Source organism: Episyrphus balteatus, chromosome 1 (genome assembly GCF_945859705.1).
Source record: "Episyrphus balteatus chromosome 1, idEpiBalt1.1, whole genome shotgun sequence".
In the NCBI taxonomy this organism is placed as follows: domain Eukaryota; kingdom Metazoa; phylum Arthropoda; class Insecta; order Diptera; family Syrphidae; genus Episyrphus; species Episyrphus balteatus.
In genome coordinates this window covers 120,422,529-120,440,594 of record NC_079134.1, presented here as the reverse complement: position 1 = coordinate 120,440,594, position 18,066 = coordinate 120,422,529, and the positions used below count along the sequence as shown (strand labels likewise).

The following is an 18,066-nucleotide window of genomic DNA, read 5'->3' as shown; positions in this document are numbered from 1 at the left end:
GTTTTTTGGTATAACCGAATAAATGATACACAAAAAAATCATATAAAAATCCCCTGATTTCAAAAATGTGGGTACCAGAAGTTTTCTCCGGCCAGACCGCTTTAAAGCATTTTGAAGTGTATTTTTCTGATAAAAAACCTAATAACTTATTTTCTGTTAAGTATAACCGTATGATGGTAACAAATTAATATTCTATGTCTATTCCAGGTCTAGAAAATATAAGTTTAACCCATTGTAGCCCCATGTAACATTTCTGTAACAAACCGAAAAAGATTGCCCAAAAGCTGTAAAAAACATATTTCTAATCTTTTAAAGCTTCTTACATAATCTTTAAGAATTGCTTTTTCGAAATAATGCGCCATATTTCTAATAAATAGCCCCAATAGTTTTTAGGAATGCGCCTAAAAATAAATATTAGATAGCTTTTTGTTTGAATTTTTGCATTTATATACAAAAATAAATTATTTAAACTTTTTTTTTTACTGCGTAAATTTCGAAATAACTAAGCAAATAATGAATTTATTGAATTTTTAAAAAATACGTGTTTTATTATAGCTAAAGCCCTTTCGATTTACATTATTAATTTTAAAATTTACGATGTTGGGTTACAATAGTTTCGGGATTTAGGATATTGAGATTATTTTTTAGAAAATAGAGGCATAAATTGATAAAAATAAAGAAATACAAAACTCCTTATTACAACTTCTAAAATGTATTGAAGAAAAATGGTTCAAAAAGACCAAAAACAGTAGATTTTGAAAGTCCATATTTTATCCAATTTTAGCCGTATTCAGTTTTTGTGACCATTATGTTGAAAAATAAAGTATCTTCTTTTCTCCTTTACATGTTTACTATTTATAAATGTTCAAATTATAAAAATAGACCATTTAGTAAAAACATCAAATATTTCGTTTTTTTTTTTCTCTTTTATGAATAGTTTTTCTTAAGTTTTTTACAATATTTCAATTTTAATTTTTTTTTAAAGGGTACACATCGATGAAAATTTAATTATCTACAAAAAATTCCTTAATAAAAATTTTTAAATTCGGCTTGCTTTTCAAGTTATAGACAAAAACTCAGAAAGTAACAAAAAAAGTCGAAAATACTGATCGTTACAAAAATGGTCATATCTTTATAAATTATCCATAGATTTTGATATCTTTTTAACTTTGCCAGAAAGTGTACGATACACAAAAAATTTAAAACTATGAGGATTTGAAAGATTTTAGATTTTTTCTTTCAGTAATAAAGTTTTTTTTGCAGAAATTTTCTTTAAAAACGCGATTTTTAAAAAAATGTTTTTAATACATTGCACGTAAAAATCTGAAGTGACCCAGAAAAGTTGTTTTAGCGTTTGTTGCTTATTTACTCAGCTTTCAGTCGCCGGCTCTGTTCTGTTCAGATTAGTCGTTTATCACTCAAGATATAGCCCGAATACTTAGTAGTTTGGAAAAAAGAACAACAAAAAACTTTGAAAATTCATATCTCAAATATACATACATATACTATCTATGCTTTATCTATTTGTTCTTTTCTTAACCACAATAGCTCAGAAAAAGTTTTTAACTCATTTAAATTAATTTTTTATTTAAAAATTATTTTTTTTTTTTAATTCACTCAGTTTGTTTATTTTTTTTTAATTACTTTCAGTAGCCTTTTTTATGAAATAAAACTTATTTTTTTTATGAAAATAAATTGGGCTTTAATAAAAAGCACAAAATATTAATACTTATTAACGTATTTTTTTTGCCTAAAATGATATGAAAGTGTAAAAAACAACTTAAAAAACGAAGAAAATTGAGTTTGGTGCAAAATTGTGGAGAAACGGTTGTCCGCAGAAAAAAATGTTTTGAGACAAACTTAAACTGTAATAAATTCTTGATTGGTTGTAAAAAAAATCTTTCAAATCAAAGGTAGTTTGGCAAAGATAAGGCCAGTTAAAGGACAAGAGAGCAAAAATCATAAAAACCGTGGTAACTCGAAAACGGGACGAAAACTAGAAAACTAACTCTTAAGTTTTTCGACTTAAAATGACTTCAGGAATTCATGGTTTTCATTTGGGGCGGTGACTGTGGGACACCCTGTATATATATGAAAAGTACCTGTAACGACACATGGTGTCCAAATTTTTTTTATTTTTTTTGTAAACTAGTGTAATTGTTGACATCATGTCAATTAATCAATTAATTAATTAACTAAAAATAATTTAAATATGCAAACACAACAAATTCAAAGAAAACAACACTTTCATTATGCAATTCTAAAGCTTTTTTTTTTTATAATCTTTTAAACTGAATACAAGCTTTATGATAATAAAAAAAAACTACAAATTATATCTTATCACAAAAATACCCACTCCTCGTAAATTGTATTCAAAGTCTAGTAACTTACTGTGCCCTCTGACAATTTTACTTTAATCTCCCTTCATGATAAATGGATACAAAATTTTAATCTTCTCTCTGCGTGTGCAAACTCAATTTATGTTCATTTACACTGTCTCAAACACATAACTGAAACAAATTAAAAAAATAAAATCCTGAAATATCCTTCAAGATTGTTGTTTTTTTTTTTTTTTTTTTTGATTTTTTAATTCTAAACACAACGGTCTTATTTTTGCAAGAAATTATTTCAATTTGATATAATATTATATGAATGAAGCTTCCATATCACAGTAAGATGATTCTCGATACATGCGATACACGAAGTGTACAAATCCTTGGTAATTTCATTCATTAGAATTAATTAGATGGGTTCTCCCATAAGCTGTTTTCATACTATAATTACTCAGATTAAGATTGTTATCCAATTAGCCTATAGATCAGAAACGATGCATCTTTTCATCCTTAAACAAAATATGTATACAGTATATAAAATGAAGTGCAAGAACACTTCGCTTCACGTGATTAAGTCGCAATATTGTTTGTGTTTTAACTCTTTAGATAAATATAATCTGGTGTATTTCAAGTAGGTAGGTTGGAAATAATATGACGTTGAAATTATCATTCGCGATTCATGGAAAGAATGGAAAAGTTTTCATTTTAAGAGTCTAAGAGACGACTGTGTAGGTATGTTTATTTAGTTTTAATGATACTACAGAAACCTGTACTGATTTATGAAATTTGGCAGGGACTCTCCGTTTGTGGACAAACCCAGGCACCCAGAGTTTTGTTTTCAAACCACGATTAATGCACTCAAGATGGTGTTTTTCATTATTTTTTTTAATTGAAAACAAGTTATAAAAATTGGTAAGTGGTAGGTAGTTAAAAAAACTTAAATTTACTACAAACGCAATAAAATTCTCAATAAATCTTTTTAAAATTTGTTAAAAAGCAGGTGAAGTAGGAAAAATATGATATTTTACCACCTCATTATAGGAAACTGTAGAATTCTTCCTATTTTCGAAGATTATCATGATATCGAATAGGACCCCCAACTCCTCCACTTTTCAGCTGACGCCAATTTGCTCACATATCTCTTGAAGAATATCCTACATTATGAACCGGGTGAAAAACAAGCATATAGAGTAGGGTGGGTCAAAAACATCGAAATTCTTTTTTTTTGATTTTGTACTCCAAAAATTTGATTGCTAGACACCTCTAGAATATACACACCAAATATGAGCTGTTTATATTAATTGGAAGGGCCTCCGCTTCGCAATTTTTCATTTTTACATCAAGCTTCTACTAAAAAAAAATTGAAATTGAACGTTGTACAAAAAAAGCCTCGGACACTTTTTTCGTTTATCTAACCGTTTAATAGATATTTGAGGTCCGAAAATCCAGAAAATCTTTAAAAAATGTTCCAATTCACTGAAAATTCATTATTTTCAAATTATCAAGATGTATTCTTGTAGGGGCTTAAACGTTCTACACAAAATTCCTTGACATAAAATTGATTGCTTTAACCGTTTAGAAGATATATTCGTATCCGTATCCAAATCGAAATGCATACGGGTCATAAGATAACTATTGAAATCAGTGGGCATTGGTTTGGATACGAATATCTTCTAAACTCTTAAAGCAATAAATTTTATGTTATGTAATTTTTTGTAGAACGTTTAAGCCCCTACAAGAATACATCTTGCTAATTTGAATATAATGAATTTTTAGTGAATTGGAAAATTTTTAAAAGTAAAAAATGTTTTTTATATTTTTTTTTAACTTTGACCTCGAATATCTTTAGAATGGTTAGATTAATGAAAAAAGTTCCTTAATTTAATTTTTAAAAGTAAAAAATGTTTTTATATTTTTTTTTTTAATTTTGACCTCGAATATCTTTAGAATGGTTAGATTAATGAAAAAAGTTAACAAGACCTTTTCTGTGAAGCCATCAATTTCCTACAAGAATATGTCTTGCGGGTTTGATTATTATAATTTTTCAATTTTTTACAAAATTAAGAACAAAAAACGAATTTTTAAATATTTTCTGGATTTTTGGACCTCAAATATATCTATTAAACGGTTAGATAAACGAAAAAAGTGTCCGAGGCCTTTTTAAAGAAATTTGCCAAAAAGTCAATTGATAAAAAAATAACTTTTTTTAGTAGAAGCTTGATGTAAAAATGGAAAATTGCGAAGCGGAGGACCTTCCCATTAATATAAAGAGCTCATATGTGGTGTGTATATTCTAGAGGTGTTTAGCAATCAAATTTTGGAGTACAAAATAAAAAAAAAAAGAATTTCGATTTTTTGACCCACCCTAATATAGAGCTTTCCTTTCAGCCTAGGGTCATTTTTCGGCCTGCACTAAGTAAGACATATAACATTAACAAACTTAAGTAAGTCCAGAGAACAGCAAGCGTAAGAACGACTGGAGCCTTCCACTAAACGTTCTCTTGCACCTCTTACCCCTAGACCCTTATATTAAATATCAGGTGTTTTGCGGCGCTTTAAGACTAAAAGAAACAAAGCTGGATATACCACACAATACTTGTTGTCGCAGCTGTTTGGACAAACAAGAAAAAGAAACGGTCTTTCATTTTCTATGCCAATGTCCTGCCCTCGCTATCGCTAGGAATAGAGTACTTTCTTTGGGGAGTGAATTTTTTACTGACATTGATAAAATCTCAGAATCTACGATCAAAGACATGATTACATTCCTCAAAGCAACAAGGTGGATTTAGGACAGCCTACCTAAACTTGTTTTTCTTTAGAATCACCTTATGAGTTTTGGCATTCATAAGTTTCGGCATCAAACTTTTTTTTTTTTTATTTTTTTTCACGAAAAAATTACAAAAATCTTGAGAAAATGTTTTGATATTTTCAAATTACACACCAAATGAAAAAATAATGATTGTAGGTACTATTAATAACATTGTATAAGAAATGTTTTAAGCTGAGAGCACAAAAGTTGAAGTCTATTTTTTAGTAAAAAAAAAAAAAAAAACTAAAAGATAAAAATGCACGTAAAAACCAATGTGTTTTACCAAAAAGTCTTATTAAACTAGTATTAAATTTGAAGCTATTTAGTTTTTAGCTGTTTTAAAGTTAAAATTATGTTGTATGTATAGGGTAGGATGGTATAAGAGTGCGCGGTTGATAAGAGTGCGCAAAGCGATTTTCTACGGTTTGAAAGGGAATATAAGACTGAATGCACTTATTTTGGAAAGATCTAAGTGAGCTTGATCTGCAGTCAAAATTTCATGCAAATGTGTTTGTAAACAAAGGTGCTAGTTAAGTTTAAGTTTTTTAGCACTTTTTTTTCTAATTTTTCTTGCCAAAGAAATTAAATTTTCCACTAAACAACAAAAAATTACAATAAACAAAGTATGGGATATTGAAAAGTCGACAAAAAGAAACATTTGAGGAACACATAAGATTGGTCATAAAGTGCATTGTGAAATACATATATATTCTTCGATTAAATGTCTGAACGTGTAAGAGTGCGCACCATGATGATGTATAAGAGTGCGCGGGTTATAAGAGCAGTAAATGCTATCCAAGGCTTCAAAATAACTGGCATTTGTCCATATACCAGCAAACAGCAGCTAGAAAAAGCAATTCCAACCAAAAAGAAACAAAATACAAGTTTTACAAAAAACAAGCGAATGAAAGTAACTAGGAAATATTGAAATTTTCTGGGAACCATTAATCGAAGACTAAATTGATTGTTCCTCATGCAAGGAGTGATGGGTTGAAAAATACTCTGTTTATTTAAAGATAGGCAGTTTTATTTGCGACTTTTGTGCGAATTTACACCTATACGCAGCTGCGCACTCTTACAAACTAAGCCGCGCACTCTTACACAATAGGATGTATAAGAGTGCGCAAATGACCTAATGTGGTATTTTGTTTATAACTATTGAATTAATACATTTTTGTTACCAGTTTTAAGTTTTTTTCGTTGCTTTGATTATAAACTAAAAACTATATATAAAAAAGTAGTTAAATTCTTTTTGTTATTGTTTTATTTGGTGTTTTGTCTAAAATGCGCACTCTTATACCACCTTACCCTATGTCAACGAAGCAATAGATACAAATTATATCAATGCAAACGTTTAAAAAGTTCACTTACACTACCTCATTCTAAATTGTTTGTTTTAATGAAAACTTAAACATGGCTGAATTACTTTAAAAAAAATATTTTGAGGGTGATATGGCATATGCTAACACTATACTCAAGTACAAAATTCTAGTACGGAATGCGCCATTTCACCAGCAAAAAACTGCGCCATCTCACCCTTTTCCGCATAATACCTATTCGTTAGCGCTCACAAAAAGCAGATAGCACTAGAGCTCAGATTTCACATGCAATGCATAACTTATACTCTCTTGTATGTATTGGTGTATCAAGGGCATCTAAGACCCCAGCGACTCACAAAATATAGTAGGGGAGAGTGGGGCACATTTGAACACTTTTTCCTTTCGCAACGGCTTGAACGAAATATATTCGTTTTCTTGATCTGTAAAGTTTACTAACATTGAACAGTAACACTGAACTTCGATTTCAAATAACATTTGGTTAGTTAGACGAAATATTTATATTAAATTTTGATGTTTAACCAATATAGGCTCTTATGTTCAAAAGTGCCCCATGCATGGGGCAGCTTTGAACATAAAATGGGCACTTTTGAACAGCAGTATTAGTTTCGTTGTAACAAATAAATAACACTTAGCTTTTTATTAGGTTTTTAATAAGAACCTACATAAACTCAAAATTGACTTTTATATCATATTCAAGGAACCAAAAAATAATAAAAACTCAAAAAAACTAGGAAAAAATTGTTTCACCAATGAAAATTGGTAAAAATGTTTCATTTATAATAAAAACCCAAGAACCCGAACAGTCTAAACAAAAATTTTAGGTTAAAGGGTATTTTTTTGGGAAATAGTGAAAAATCCGCGGTAAGTCTGATAAAATTAGTGGTATAAATAGTAACCTTACGAAATTCATTAAATATTGGCTTTTTGGAACCAATTGCAGATTTTACCGTCTCTTCGAAAAAAACACCCTTTCACCAAAATTCTTCTTATGAAAACTCTTTATTCTTGCTTTCTATCCCAAAATCAATGTTTTTAACATATTTCATTAGGGTGACCCATATTTTTTGTTTTCACTCAAAAAAACACCCTTTTAACCATGATATTTTTATAGACACTTTACATCCTTGTTTCTTATCTTAAAAGTAACATAACAGCTAAATTTCAATTGGGTACCACTAATATTACTCTAGTATTAGACACTTTTTCAAATATACCCATATTTTCTTTACTTCTAAAAAAAACACCCTTTCATATAAAAAAAATTATAGACTTACAATATTCGTAGTTCCCATTTGAAAGTGAATATATGTATTTAATGAATTTCGTAAGGTTACCATTTATGCCACTGATTTTATCGGACTTACCGCGGATTTTTCTCTATTTCCCAAAAAAACACCCTTTAACCTAAAATATTTTTATAGACTTTTTGGATTCTTGGTTTCTGTTATAAACCAAACATTTTTACCAATTTTCATTGGTGTAACAATTTTTTCCCAGTTTTTGTGGTACTAATACCGAATTTCGTCATTTCTTAAAAAAAAAACACCCTTTCACTCAAGATAATTTTGTACACTTTAAAGATTCTTAATTCTTATACCAAGCAAAACTTTTTCACCAAGTTTTAAAAATTAATTAAATGTAAGTCAGCTGTTATGATACCTTTTTCACACACAACTCAACCCATCAAAAAAACAACCTTTCACCAAAAATAATTTTAAGAACTTTATAAATTATTTGTCCCTGCTTTATCTTAAACCTTCATCCCGAATTTTATCAGTGTAGCATGTTTTTCACATGGGTTTCGGATATATTTTACCTGTTGAAGTCAAAAAACAAGCACCCTTGTTTTTAATCGGCAATAACTTTTCTTAGAGCAATCGTATTGACTTTATTTTTATGTCATTAGATTCAGCATTAAAAAATACCTTGAAAACATGGGTCATGTGATGATATTCGACAAAAAAATTTTTTCAGTATATTTTTGACCTTCACCCCCTCCCTCTTGTCCGCGAAACTCTTGTCCGCGAAACTCTTGTCCGCGAAAAAACACCCTTCCACCCAACTTTTTTTTATAGACTTTTTATGTACTTGGTTCTTATCCTAAAAGCAAACTTTTTGCCAAGTTTCATGGGTGTAACAATTTTTTTTTTTAAATGCCTATTTTACCTGTACTATAGTAGAACTTTAAGAATTCAGGCATTTTTTTAAATCTTCAATAATGTTGTACATATTTCCATTTTTTTCTTTAATTTTGCCCACAATTGGTAGTTTCATTATTCTTTTTATAAGAACATTACGATTTACTAAATGAAACACATTCAAGTTTCCTTAAAATATCTAATACAAACTACTCAGGCGGTTTTGAACATGTTTAAAAGTGCCCCAACACACTTGTTCAAAACTACCTCAACTTTTTATTTTGTGTTGTTGTCTCCATGTTGTGTGTAAATTGATAAATAAGTGTAAGTGACTTTTGGTCAACAAATTAAGCCCGATGATGGATGACAAATATCCGAAACGCGTCGCTTTTTTAAATTTTAAAATACAAAAATGTTGTGATTTTTTCAAATTTAAAAATAAAATAAATATAACAAAAAAGTTTAAATTTTTAATTTTAAATATATTTTTCAAATTTTATTTTATTAATAACACTTATTTATCTACCCCAACTGTGTCAACGACATAAAATGTTGAATAAATATTTAACATTAATATAATCATACAAAAATTCACTGTGATTTAGTTTAAAATTTACTAACCACTAACAAAAATTGTATTTCGTTTTTTTTTAAACTCTTACAACTAAAAAACTGAAATAATGCAAAACCACTAAAAAAATCACCATCCACCAATAAATCTGAAAGCCAGCTGAGATAACCCAGGAAAGTCATTGACGTTTATGGATATCATGTTGACGGGTTCAAATATCGAATTACTTCTTAAAAAGATTGATAAACGAAAATGTTATATGCAGTGTTCAAATGAGCCCCGTGTTCAAAAGTGCCCCACTCTTCCCTAACAAAAAAAAAAAGAGCAAAACAAAAATTCGAAAAAAATTAGCACATTAATACTTCGATTTCAAAGCTAAAAATACTTTTCATACATTTTTAGAGCAATAAATGTACAAGATATTTAAGGTGCGCCATCTTCCCCGCCGCGCCATCTCACCAGCTTTTACTCTAAGTTTAACATACGAAATAAACGTAACATAAGAAAACATATAAAAGCAACGAAGACCGATATCATAGCCCTCTGTAGGCACACCCCTTTTTTGCGAATTTGGTTTATACTTTTTCATGTCGCTAGAACTTTTTTCGGTCTCACTATTTTGTAGAGAATCATATATGAAATTAATGTAGAATATTTCGAGGAATTCAAATATTGTATTCACAATTCAAAAAAATATATTTTCACCCTTATAAAGACACTTTTTTGTGACCACTTTTAATTTTTGTCCTGCCAAATTCGCACCCGTGTGCCGACAGAGGGTTAGTTACTTAGTTAGGTCGTTACTTTTACTACCCCATATAAAACCACTAATATTTTCCAAACTGTTAAAAATGACTTTAATCAAAAGATGCAGAGTGTTTACAAGAAATATTATACATAAATTATTATAAATGTTATCAAATTAAATTATAAAAAATACAGAATTTTTTATAAAGACTTTTTCAAAAAAAAAAACATGTTTATTTTAAAAGAATATTTTATTATTTTTTTTTTATTTCTTACAGGAATGGAAGCCATAATGTCGGAGTTCTTTAATGACACCTCCACCGCTTTTTATATAATTTTAATTGTTTGGATGGCAGATCAATACGATGCTATTTGTTGCCATACCAGCATCACCAAACGCCACTGGCTTAGGTAAGTGCTGCAAAAAAATCAAAACGAACATTATTTCATTCAATTTGAAAGGAATGAAAACAGAAAACTTATAAGGCAATTAGAAAATGAAAACAAAGTCCTTCAAAACTTTCAAGTAAGAGTAAGCCGCGACTTCTGTGTACCTACTTCTTCTTCATCTGACTTCTAAAGAAGAAGGTATTTATTTGGCTTTTGGTTGTGTGCTTTGCCATTTGCTATTATTCTACTAATTTTTGCTTAATTGTTTCAAATTCGTATACACATATAAATCCGCGTTTCAACAACGACGAGTCCTTCAGAAAGATTAATTCTCTACTACTTGGGAGAAGCAGTTCCTTACGTTTCCGGCTGAATTCAAAGAATTGTTAATAAGCCAAATGATTTGGAAATTCTTCTTTCAAGATTCAAAATTCTAAGAGGGAAGATTTTTTTTTTTTTTTTTGTATATTTCTTAAGCTTTATTCGTTTTAATAATTGTTTTTTTTTTTGTTGGTTTTGTTTTTTGCTTTTGGTAGGATTTGCATAGATTTAAAAGATGTTTATAAGACGATGCTAGTAGCAAGTAGCAATGAACAGAAAATCCAAAGGTGTCGTTATTATTTTTATTTGTTTCAATTAAATCCTGATGGCAATCAACGTAATTAGTAGCGTTAGGATTATTATTATTCTCAGTGGCGGGGGGCGCGGGGCGCGGGCTGTCTCGGGCGGGAGAATGGTCGTGGGAGTATTACATTGCACACTGGGGGTATGTTATGTAAATGTGAACACTTGAATTTGCACTTCCTAATTGTTTGATAATTATTTTAAGTTGCCGCATTGGTGAAAGAGCGCAGTAATGATATGCAGAACCTATTTATGAAAATTATTATTGTGTTTGGGAAATAATCCGAACGGGTTGCTACAGACAACTAAAAATACATTTAGATTTGGTTTGTCATTGAGTTTTTGGAGGCAAATTGTATAATTTCTAGGACACACACAAATGATGTTGAAATTTAACAGGTTTGAGGCTTTTAAAGTCTTAAAATAGAAATCCAGTGATAATTTAAAAAAAAAAACTGATAATATTTAAAAAAAAAAACGTGAGATACTTTGTGAGGTCATTAATGTGGATAATAAAATAAGCTCGATTTTAGAAATACCTCTACTTCCACCTACTTTACGATTTGTGTGCACCCTAGGGCGTTTGTTATACAGGGTGTCCCAAAAGTTACGTCGCAACGAAAACGGTAGATAGGGTAGGTGGTGACAGTTATCAGAAAAATAATAAACAAAATCGCAGCCATATATTTTGTGAGTTATGGACATTTGAAAAGTCGAAAAAATGGTCACCCTGTGACGGTTTTTTATGTGCCGTGACTACAAATCTTAATTTTTCTCATTTTTTTTCTTTTGTTACGGAACCTTGAATAACCCTGCTACCAAATGCATTCAAAAATTTTTATTCAGCTGCATCACTTTTAAAGAAAATTTCACTTTTTTGCCGAACTAAGTACTAAAAAAATTTACATGACTCTAATTCAATGAACCGTAGTGTAAAAAAAAATGAACTACGATGTTTCGGCAAGTTACCTTAAAAGTTGGTGTGTTCAATTCTCTTTTCAAAATGGTATAACATTGTTGAGAATAATCCATAAATAACAGAGATAATATTTATTTTCTTAGAAATCTAACTTTTTTATTAGGTTATTTTTCCATATTATTTAAGTTTTTGTATTCTGAAAGGTTCTGAAATTGAATTTTTTGAGAAAAACTAAAAACGCAGTTTTGTTAGAATCAATAAGAGTATAACGTACATCAAATTTCATCAAAATCGTTAGAGCCGTTTTCGAGAAAATTGCAATACCTCGAAAACGGTATATGGGAGGTATGCGTTAAAAAAGAGATATTGAAAAACTAAAAAAAAAACGGACCTAGGGTATTACGCAAAAATAATCTGTACCAAGTTTCAAGTAAATCCATCCATCCTTTTAGGCCCTAGCTCGATGTACAGATGGACGCACAGACGCACACACGCACAGACCGACGGACAGCATGACGAAAACCATTTTTTTGATCTTCTCCATCATCGTAATGTTGATTTTGATTAAAACCTCGAATTTTTTTTCTACACGAAACCAATACTTGCCCTATAGAGCAAGTAAAAAGAACCTCATCAAAAATTTGTACGTTAAGGCTATATCTAAAAAAATGGCCTCATAAGTCAACATACATATATGTGCCCTTGATTATGAAAGTGGACTTCACTTTTTGCACTGGTTAAAGAAAAACTTACATAATAATTTTCTTATAACGATTTAATTGTATTTTTATGAAATCACTAAAGGAGCAATAGAGAAATTTATTTACTGGTAGCAGGGTTATTCAAGGTTGCGTAGCAAAAGAAAATAAATTGCACGACTGGGGTCGCACGTACTTGCTCTTAGAGTTAAAGTTGCTTAAATTTTTAAGACTTTTTATATGTATAGAAATTTGGAAAAAAAAAATTCGTTTTTAAAAAAAAATAAAATAAAATCTGAAATTAAATTGCCCTCCAAAACAAGTATGCAGTTTTGATTGATATATTAACATGCATTTTTAGACAAAAAATTTTCAAAATCGTTAGAGCCGTTTTTTAAAAAACTAATTTTTTATAAATAATTTTTTGGAAAAAAAGTTTTAAAATAAAATTGGTATGCCATTTTGTAGAAATCACTAATCAACATCTAAAAACAAAATTTCAAAAAAATTCAATGTCCCGTTTTCGAAAATTTGATTTTTCAAAAAAAAATTTTCAAATTTTTTTTTAAAATCCAAAAATTATTTTTTTCAAAATTTTATTTTTGGCTTATATTTAAATTATATAAATGCTTCTTCAAAAAAAGTTTCGTTGAAATCGAATAAGAAGTTTCCGAAATAATCGGATTTGAAAAAAACGGTTCTATGGCAGGTACCGTTAATAATGATTTTCAAAAAAAAATTTTTTCATTGGAAGATAGACCTTAGCTTAAAACTAACATTTGAATTTTTTAAACAAAATCGTTGGAGCCGTTTTCGAGATATTTCAATTTTACTAAAATCGGTATATGACAAGTACCGTTATTTTTTGTCCAAAAAAATTAATTCCAAAAACCCCTCTGGAGAGTTGCCAAATAACGCTACATACCAAGTTTGACATTAATCGGTCCATCCGTTTAGGCTGTAGCTCCTTATACAGTCAGACAGACAGACTGACAGACTGACAGACTGACAGACTGACAGACAGACAGACAGACAGACGGACTTCCGGGACCCACTTTTTTGGCATTGTCTACCATCGTAATGTCATGGAAAAATGTTATCTCAACTTTTTTTTTGTACGAATGCATAACTTGATATATAGTACCTATATCGCAAGTAAAAATGAAAAAAATTAAGATTTGTAGTCACGGCACATGAAAAACCGTCACAGGGTGACCATTTTTTCGACTTTTTTTCAAATGCCCATAACTCACAAAATATATGGCTGCGATTTTTTTTATTATTTTTCTGATAACTGTCACCACCTACCCTATCTACCGTTTTTGTTTCGACGTTAACTTTTGGGACACCCTGTATGTACCTTTTTCAAATAAGAACAAAATTTAACCCTATTAGGGCACCATCTATCATCAAAATAAAAATCTGAAAAAAATTAGGGGATTTTTTTTTATGATTTAGAAACACTTAGGAACTTGATTCCCGAAAAAAACCTAAATAACCTTTGATAGTCTGTTGATCATTGACTGGTAACTTTAAGTCGTTAGGTATAAGAAGCTTGGCAAAATCTGTGTTATTGATATACATATATAGCGAAAAAGTAAAGAAGTTAAATTGCAGCCTTGCCTTTATCCTTCTTCTGTTCGAGATTTCTCAAAAAAATGTTTCCAAAGATAACTGCAACTGTCCGCACTCTTGGGTTGTACTGTTTGAGTTATAATGGTTTTCATTCAGAAGTTTCGAATGCAGTTTTAAAGTCAATAAAAAAGTGCGTAAGGTGTCTTTTTGTTACATTTAAATATTCCAGTGTGAGTTAGACAACGATTTAACGCTTTACGTAAATATTCAAAGCAGACTCTGAAGCGTAAAAATTACGTCAAAATCTGTTCGAAGGTGTCATGTCTTGAAATCGTCAAAGAAAAATGCTGTTAACGGTAACGACAAAAATAGCTTTGATACAAATTTTGTAATGTCCCTGTTGGTAAACTTTTATTAATTAGGTCTAGATTTTTAAGATACAGTTTTTCAAACACTCTTAAATCATGTACATTATGGTTCCATGGTAATGGTAGGTAGGTAGAAATGGCGGCCGCTGGACTACCTGCTCAGAAAAACTCATTTAGCGCTGATAAATGCTGTTTTGATATCATTGCCCTTGTGACCTTTATTGTTTGTTGAATGGTTAATTAAGGTTCTGGCTAAGGAAGACATGACAAAAAGTGCGATCGCTGATCGTTTTGATCATTAGGTACTGTACTTAAAAATGTAATGGTGTGTTCAGTGGCAGGAGATATGTTAAATTTGCTCCCTTAAAACAGTCGTCCGTGTAGGGATCTGTCAAGCTGATACCCGATATACTTATCTTCGATTGCTTTTCAGCAACGTTGAGTCCAAAGCCAAGTTCATCCATCAGGGGACCCAGTGAGCAAGTAGCTTGCTCCAAATTGTCAATATCGCTCACTTTGTAACATATTTTGCTTGATTAAAGTTGTTGGACCTATTACTGTAAAAGCTTTGACATGTAGGGACGCTGAATTGAAGCCATCGAAGCAGGAGCAGCTACCTAAAGGATACTGTCAGGACCTAAAGTGAGCTCGTTAAGAGCAAAGCCCGATGTGCAATGTACAGTTCTCTTCACTTAAAGGGTTTCTGTGACTATATTTCACTCATGTTCTTATTTCCATTGCTTATGTTAGGGCCATTTGATTAAAGTTATTAGGCCTATTATTTCTAGTACTGGCAAGTTAAGATGGTGAATATTCACCATCTTTCCGGTCAGTCAGTAGTGTGAAAATTGTACGTAAATGTGCAATGGTATTAAAGTAACACCACATTTCTATGTAATTTTTTTCTTCTTTCAACTTACATAGAAATGTGGTATTAATTTAATATCATTGCACATTAAAGCTAGAAAAAAAAATGCTAAAATTGGTGGTACGATTTTCATAGCACTGTCCCGGAAAGAGTTAAAGGGGATATTTTTCCTTGAAAGTAACATATTTCCATTGGAAAACTATTGCCGATATCAAGTTTTCGAACTATAGATAAATTCTTCCAAGGAAATTGTATGTATAACTTTATTGACGATAGGACTGATAAGGCCTTTTAAAGCACCAAAATACTTCGTTTGGAGGTTAAAGACATTTAAAATTTTTATTTTTAGTTTTAAAAATCAACTTCAAATATTTTTTTACATTTGTCATATAGACCAGAGTCGATCATTTTTGAAACCAAAAAAAAAAAAATCATAGTAGAATGAAACCCATTGGAAAAGGAGGTGATTTGATAAAAATGAAAGAAAAAAATAAATTACGGGCGAGCCGAGTTCGGGAAGTGTGTGGGTTAAGTTTTTAATGGTAAAAATGGTATATCTCGATTTCTGGCAAAGCTATGAGTCCCATGGAAAAAAGTTGTATAGCAAAGTTGTAGGTAATAAAAAGATCTACAACTTTTGTATTGACAATTTTTTCACATAACCTCAAAATTTATTTGAAAAATTCAAATAACCGAGATTTCGGCTTTTTTATTTTTATCTTTTTCAAAAAAAAAATTTTTTTCTACGAAATTTTGTGAAAACTTATCCTTATTATGTCCCAAACGAACGAAATACTCACCAACTTGTTGAAAAAGCTGATATTTTGACACGTCAATTTTTGATTGAAAATTAGAGTGTTTTTTTTTATATTAAGTCAAAATAAAGTGAAAAAATAAATATTTTAAATCAAATAAATTCCAGTGTATTTCGGACATAATAAGGTAAGTTTTCACAAAATTTCATACCAACAAATTTTTTTTTGAAAAAGATAAAAAATAAAATAGCAATAACTCGGTTATTGAAATTTTTCCGATAAATTTTGAGGTTACATATCGACGGTTAAACTTCATAACCTCGTAAGTCGTTTTTGCAAGTTTTTCAGAAATCAAAAAACAATATGTTGTGTTTCTTGTTTTTGTATGGGATATATCAATACGAGCTTTTGAATTTCGTCATTCCTGAAAAATGTTCAAAACAATTGTTGAACTGAATATACCAAAAGATAGCTCTGAATTTTCTGAATTGTTTGCATTAATAATATTTTTTTCGAATTTTTCGACTTACGAGGTTATGAAGTTTAACCGTCTATATGTGAAAAAATTGTCGATACAAAAGTTATAGATCTTTGTAGTATTTAAACGAGATATACTATTTTTTACCATTAAAAACTTAACCCACCCACTTCCCGAACTCGGCTCGTCCGTAATTTATTTTTCCTTTCATTTTTATTATATTCACCTCCTTTTCCAATGGGTTTCATCCTACTATGATTTTTTTTTACTTTTCAATGTTGTTGAAGGCTTCGGCACTGGTCTAATAATAATGTTTATAATGAAATTAATTTTAAACTATTCTCTTCTGAATTCTATAAAAAGCTTTAACAAGGAACTTTGAACATTAAATGAAGATGTTTTCAATTTCATTTTGTTAGGAAAAGTTCTCTCAGAATTGAAAAAAAAAAAAAATAGAAATAAAAATAAAATAATTTATTTTGTACCCAGAGAGAACAAAAAATTTCAGATAACCAGCAAAGTATCTGTATGTGAATCTTCAATATTGTATAATTCCTTTTGGCAACTAAAAAAAAAATCATAAATACAATTTTCTTGGCAGTCTTATTTGTGAATTGATAACGATGTTATTTAATAAATTCTTAGAGTTCTGGATAGAATTCGGAAAGCCTAAAAATCCCAAATAACAGAATTCCAGAATTCGAAAATCTTGAAAAACCAAAAAAAAACAAAATTCCAAAACCCCTAAAAAAAATTTCAGCACTTTTCTGCTAAAAATATTAAGAAAATTATATTACAAAAAATATTGTATGTGAATGCTATGTAAAGCATCTAACATCGGAAAAACTCGCCTCTATAAGCAAATATTAATCAATTTAGTTGGTATACCTGTGTATTATTCTTCCTACACAACAAATACAAAGTTAAATATTTCATTCATGAAAGTTTATTAAGACCCAATTACAGTTACTGCCTTTGCCAACCTTAATTTCAATTTTCATTTTATATCTTGCGAGAACAGCACATAAAAGTGCGCTTAAAATTACCATTAAATTTTGTTCTTCTCCCACACACAATGTCACATTTTTCTTTTCCTGACAAAAAAAAAAACAAAGAAAAACTGCCATTATATTTGCCACACAGATTGTATCCCTGGCAACTGCACCCTCTGCAATTTAATATTTTTATTAATATTTTTTTTTTAAGCAACAAAAAAAGCATTCCTCAATCTATAATCCCAAATTAGTCAAATTACTTTATATCGCTAAGCAAATGGCATTCCATCGATATTGGAGGCCTAATTAAAGATAAACATTACAGTTTACAAAAAAATTAAAAAAAACGAACATCTATAAAAAACATCTTCATTCAAAAAATGTATAAAAAAAATATAAGCTTGCTGGAATTTGCATCTTTGGGGAAAAGAACCTAAAGAAAAAAAAAAAAACCCACA

General features: G+C 29.8%; 1 protein-coding gene across 1 annotated transcript in view; it reads left to right on the top strand.

Moving 5' to 3' along the window:
- LOC129921057 (uncharacterized) overlaps positions 1–18,066 on the top strand; it is a 94,631-nt gene that overhangs the window by 30,366 nt on the left and 46,199 nt on the right. Inside the window, exon 11 of the mRNA XM_056002693.1 lies at positions 10,217–10,349. Within this exon, the coding sequence (XP_055858668.1) occupies positions 10,217–10,349 (133 nt within the window). The remainder of the gene's footprint in view (positions 1–10,216; positions 10,350–18,066) is intronic.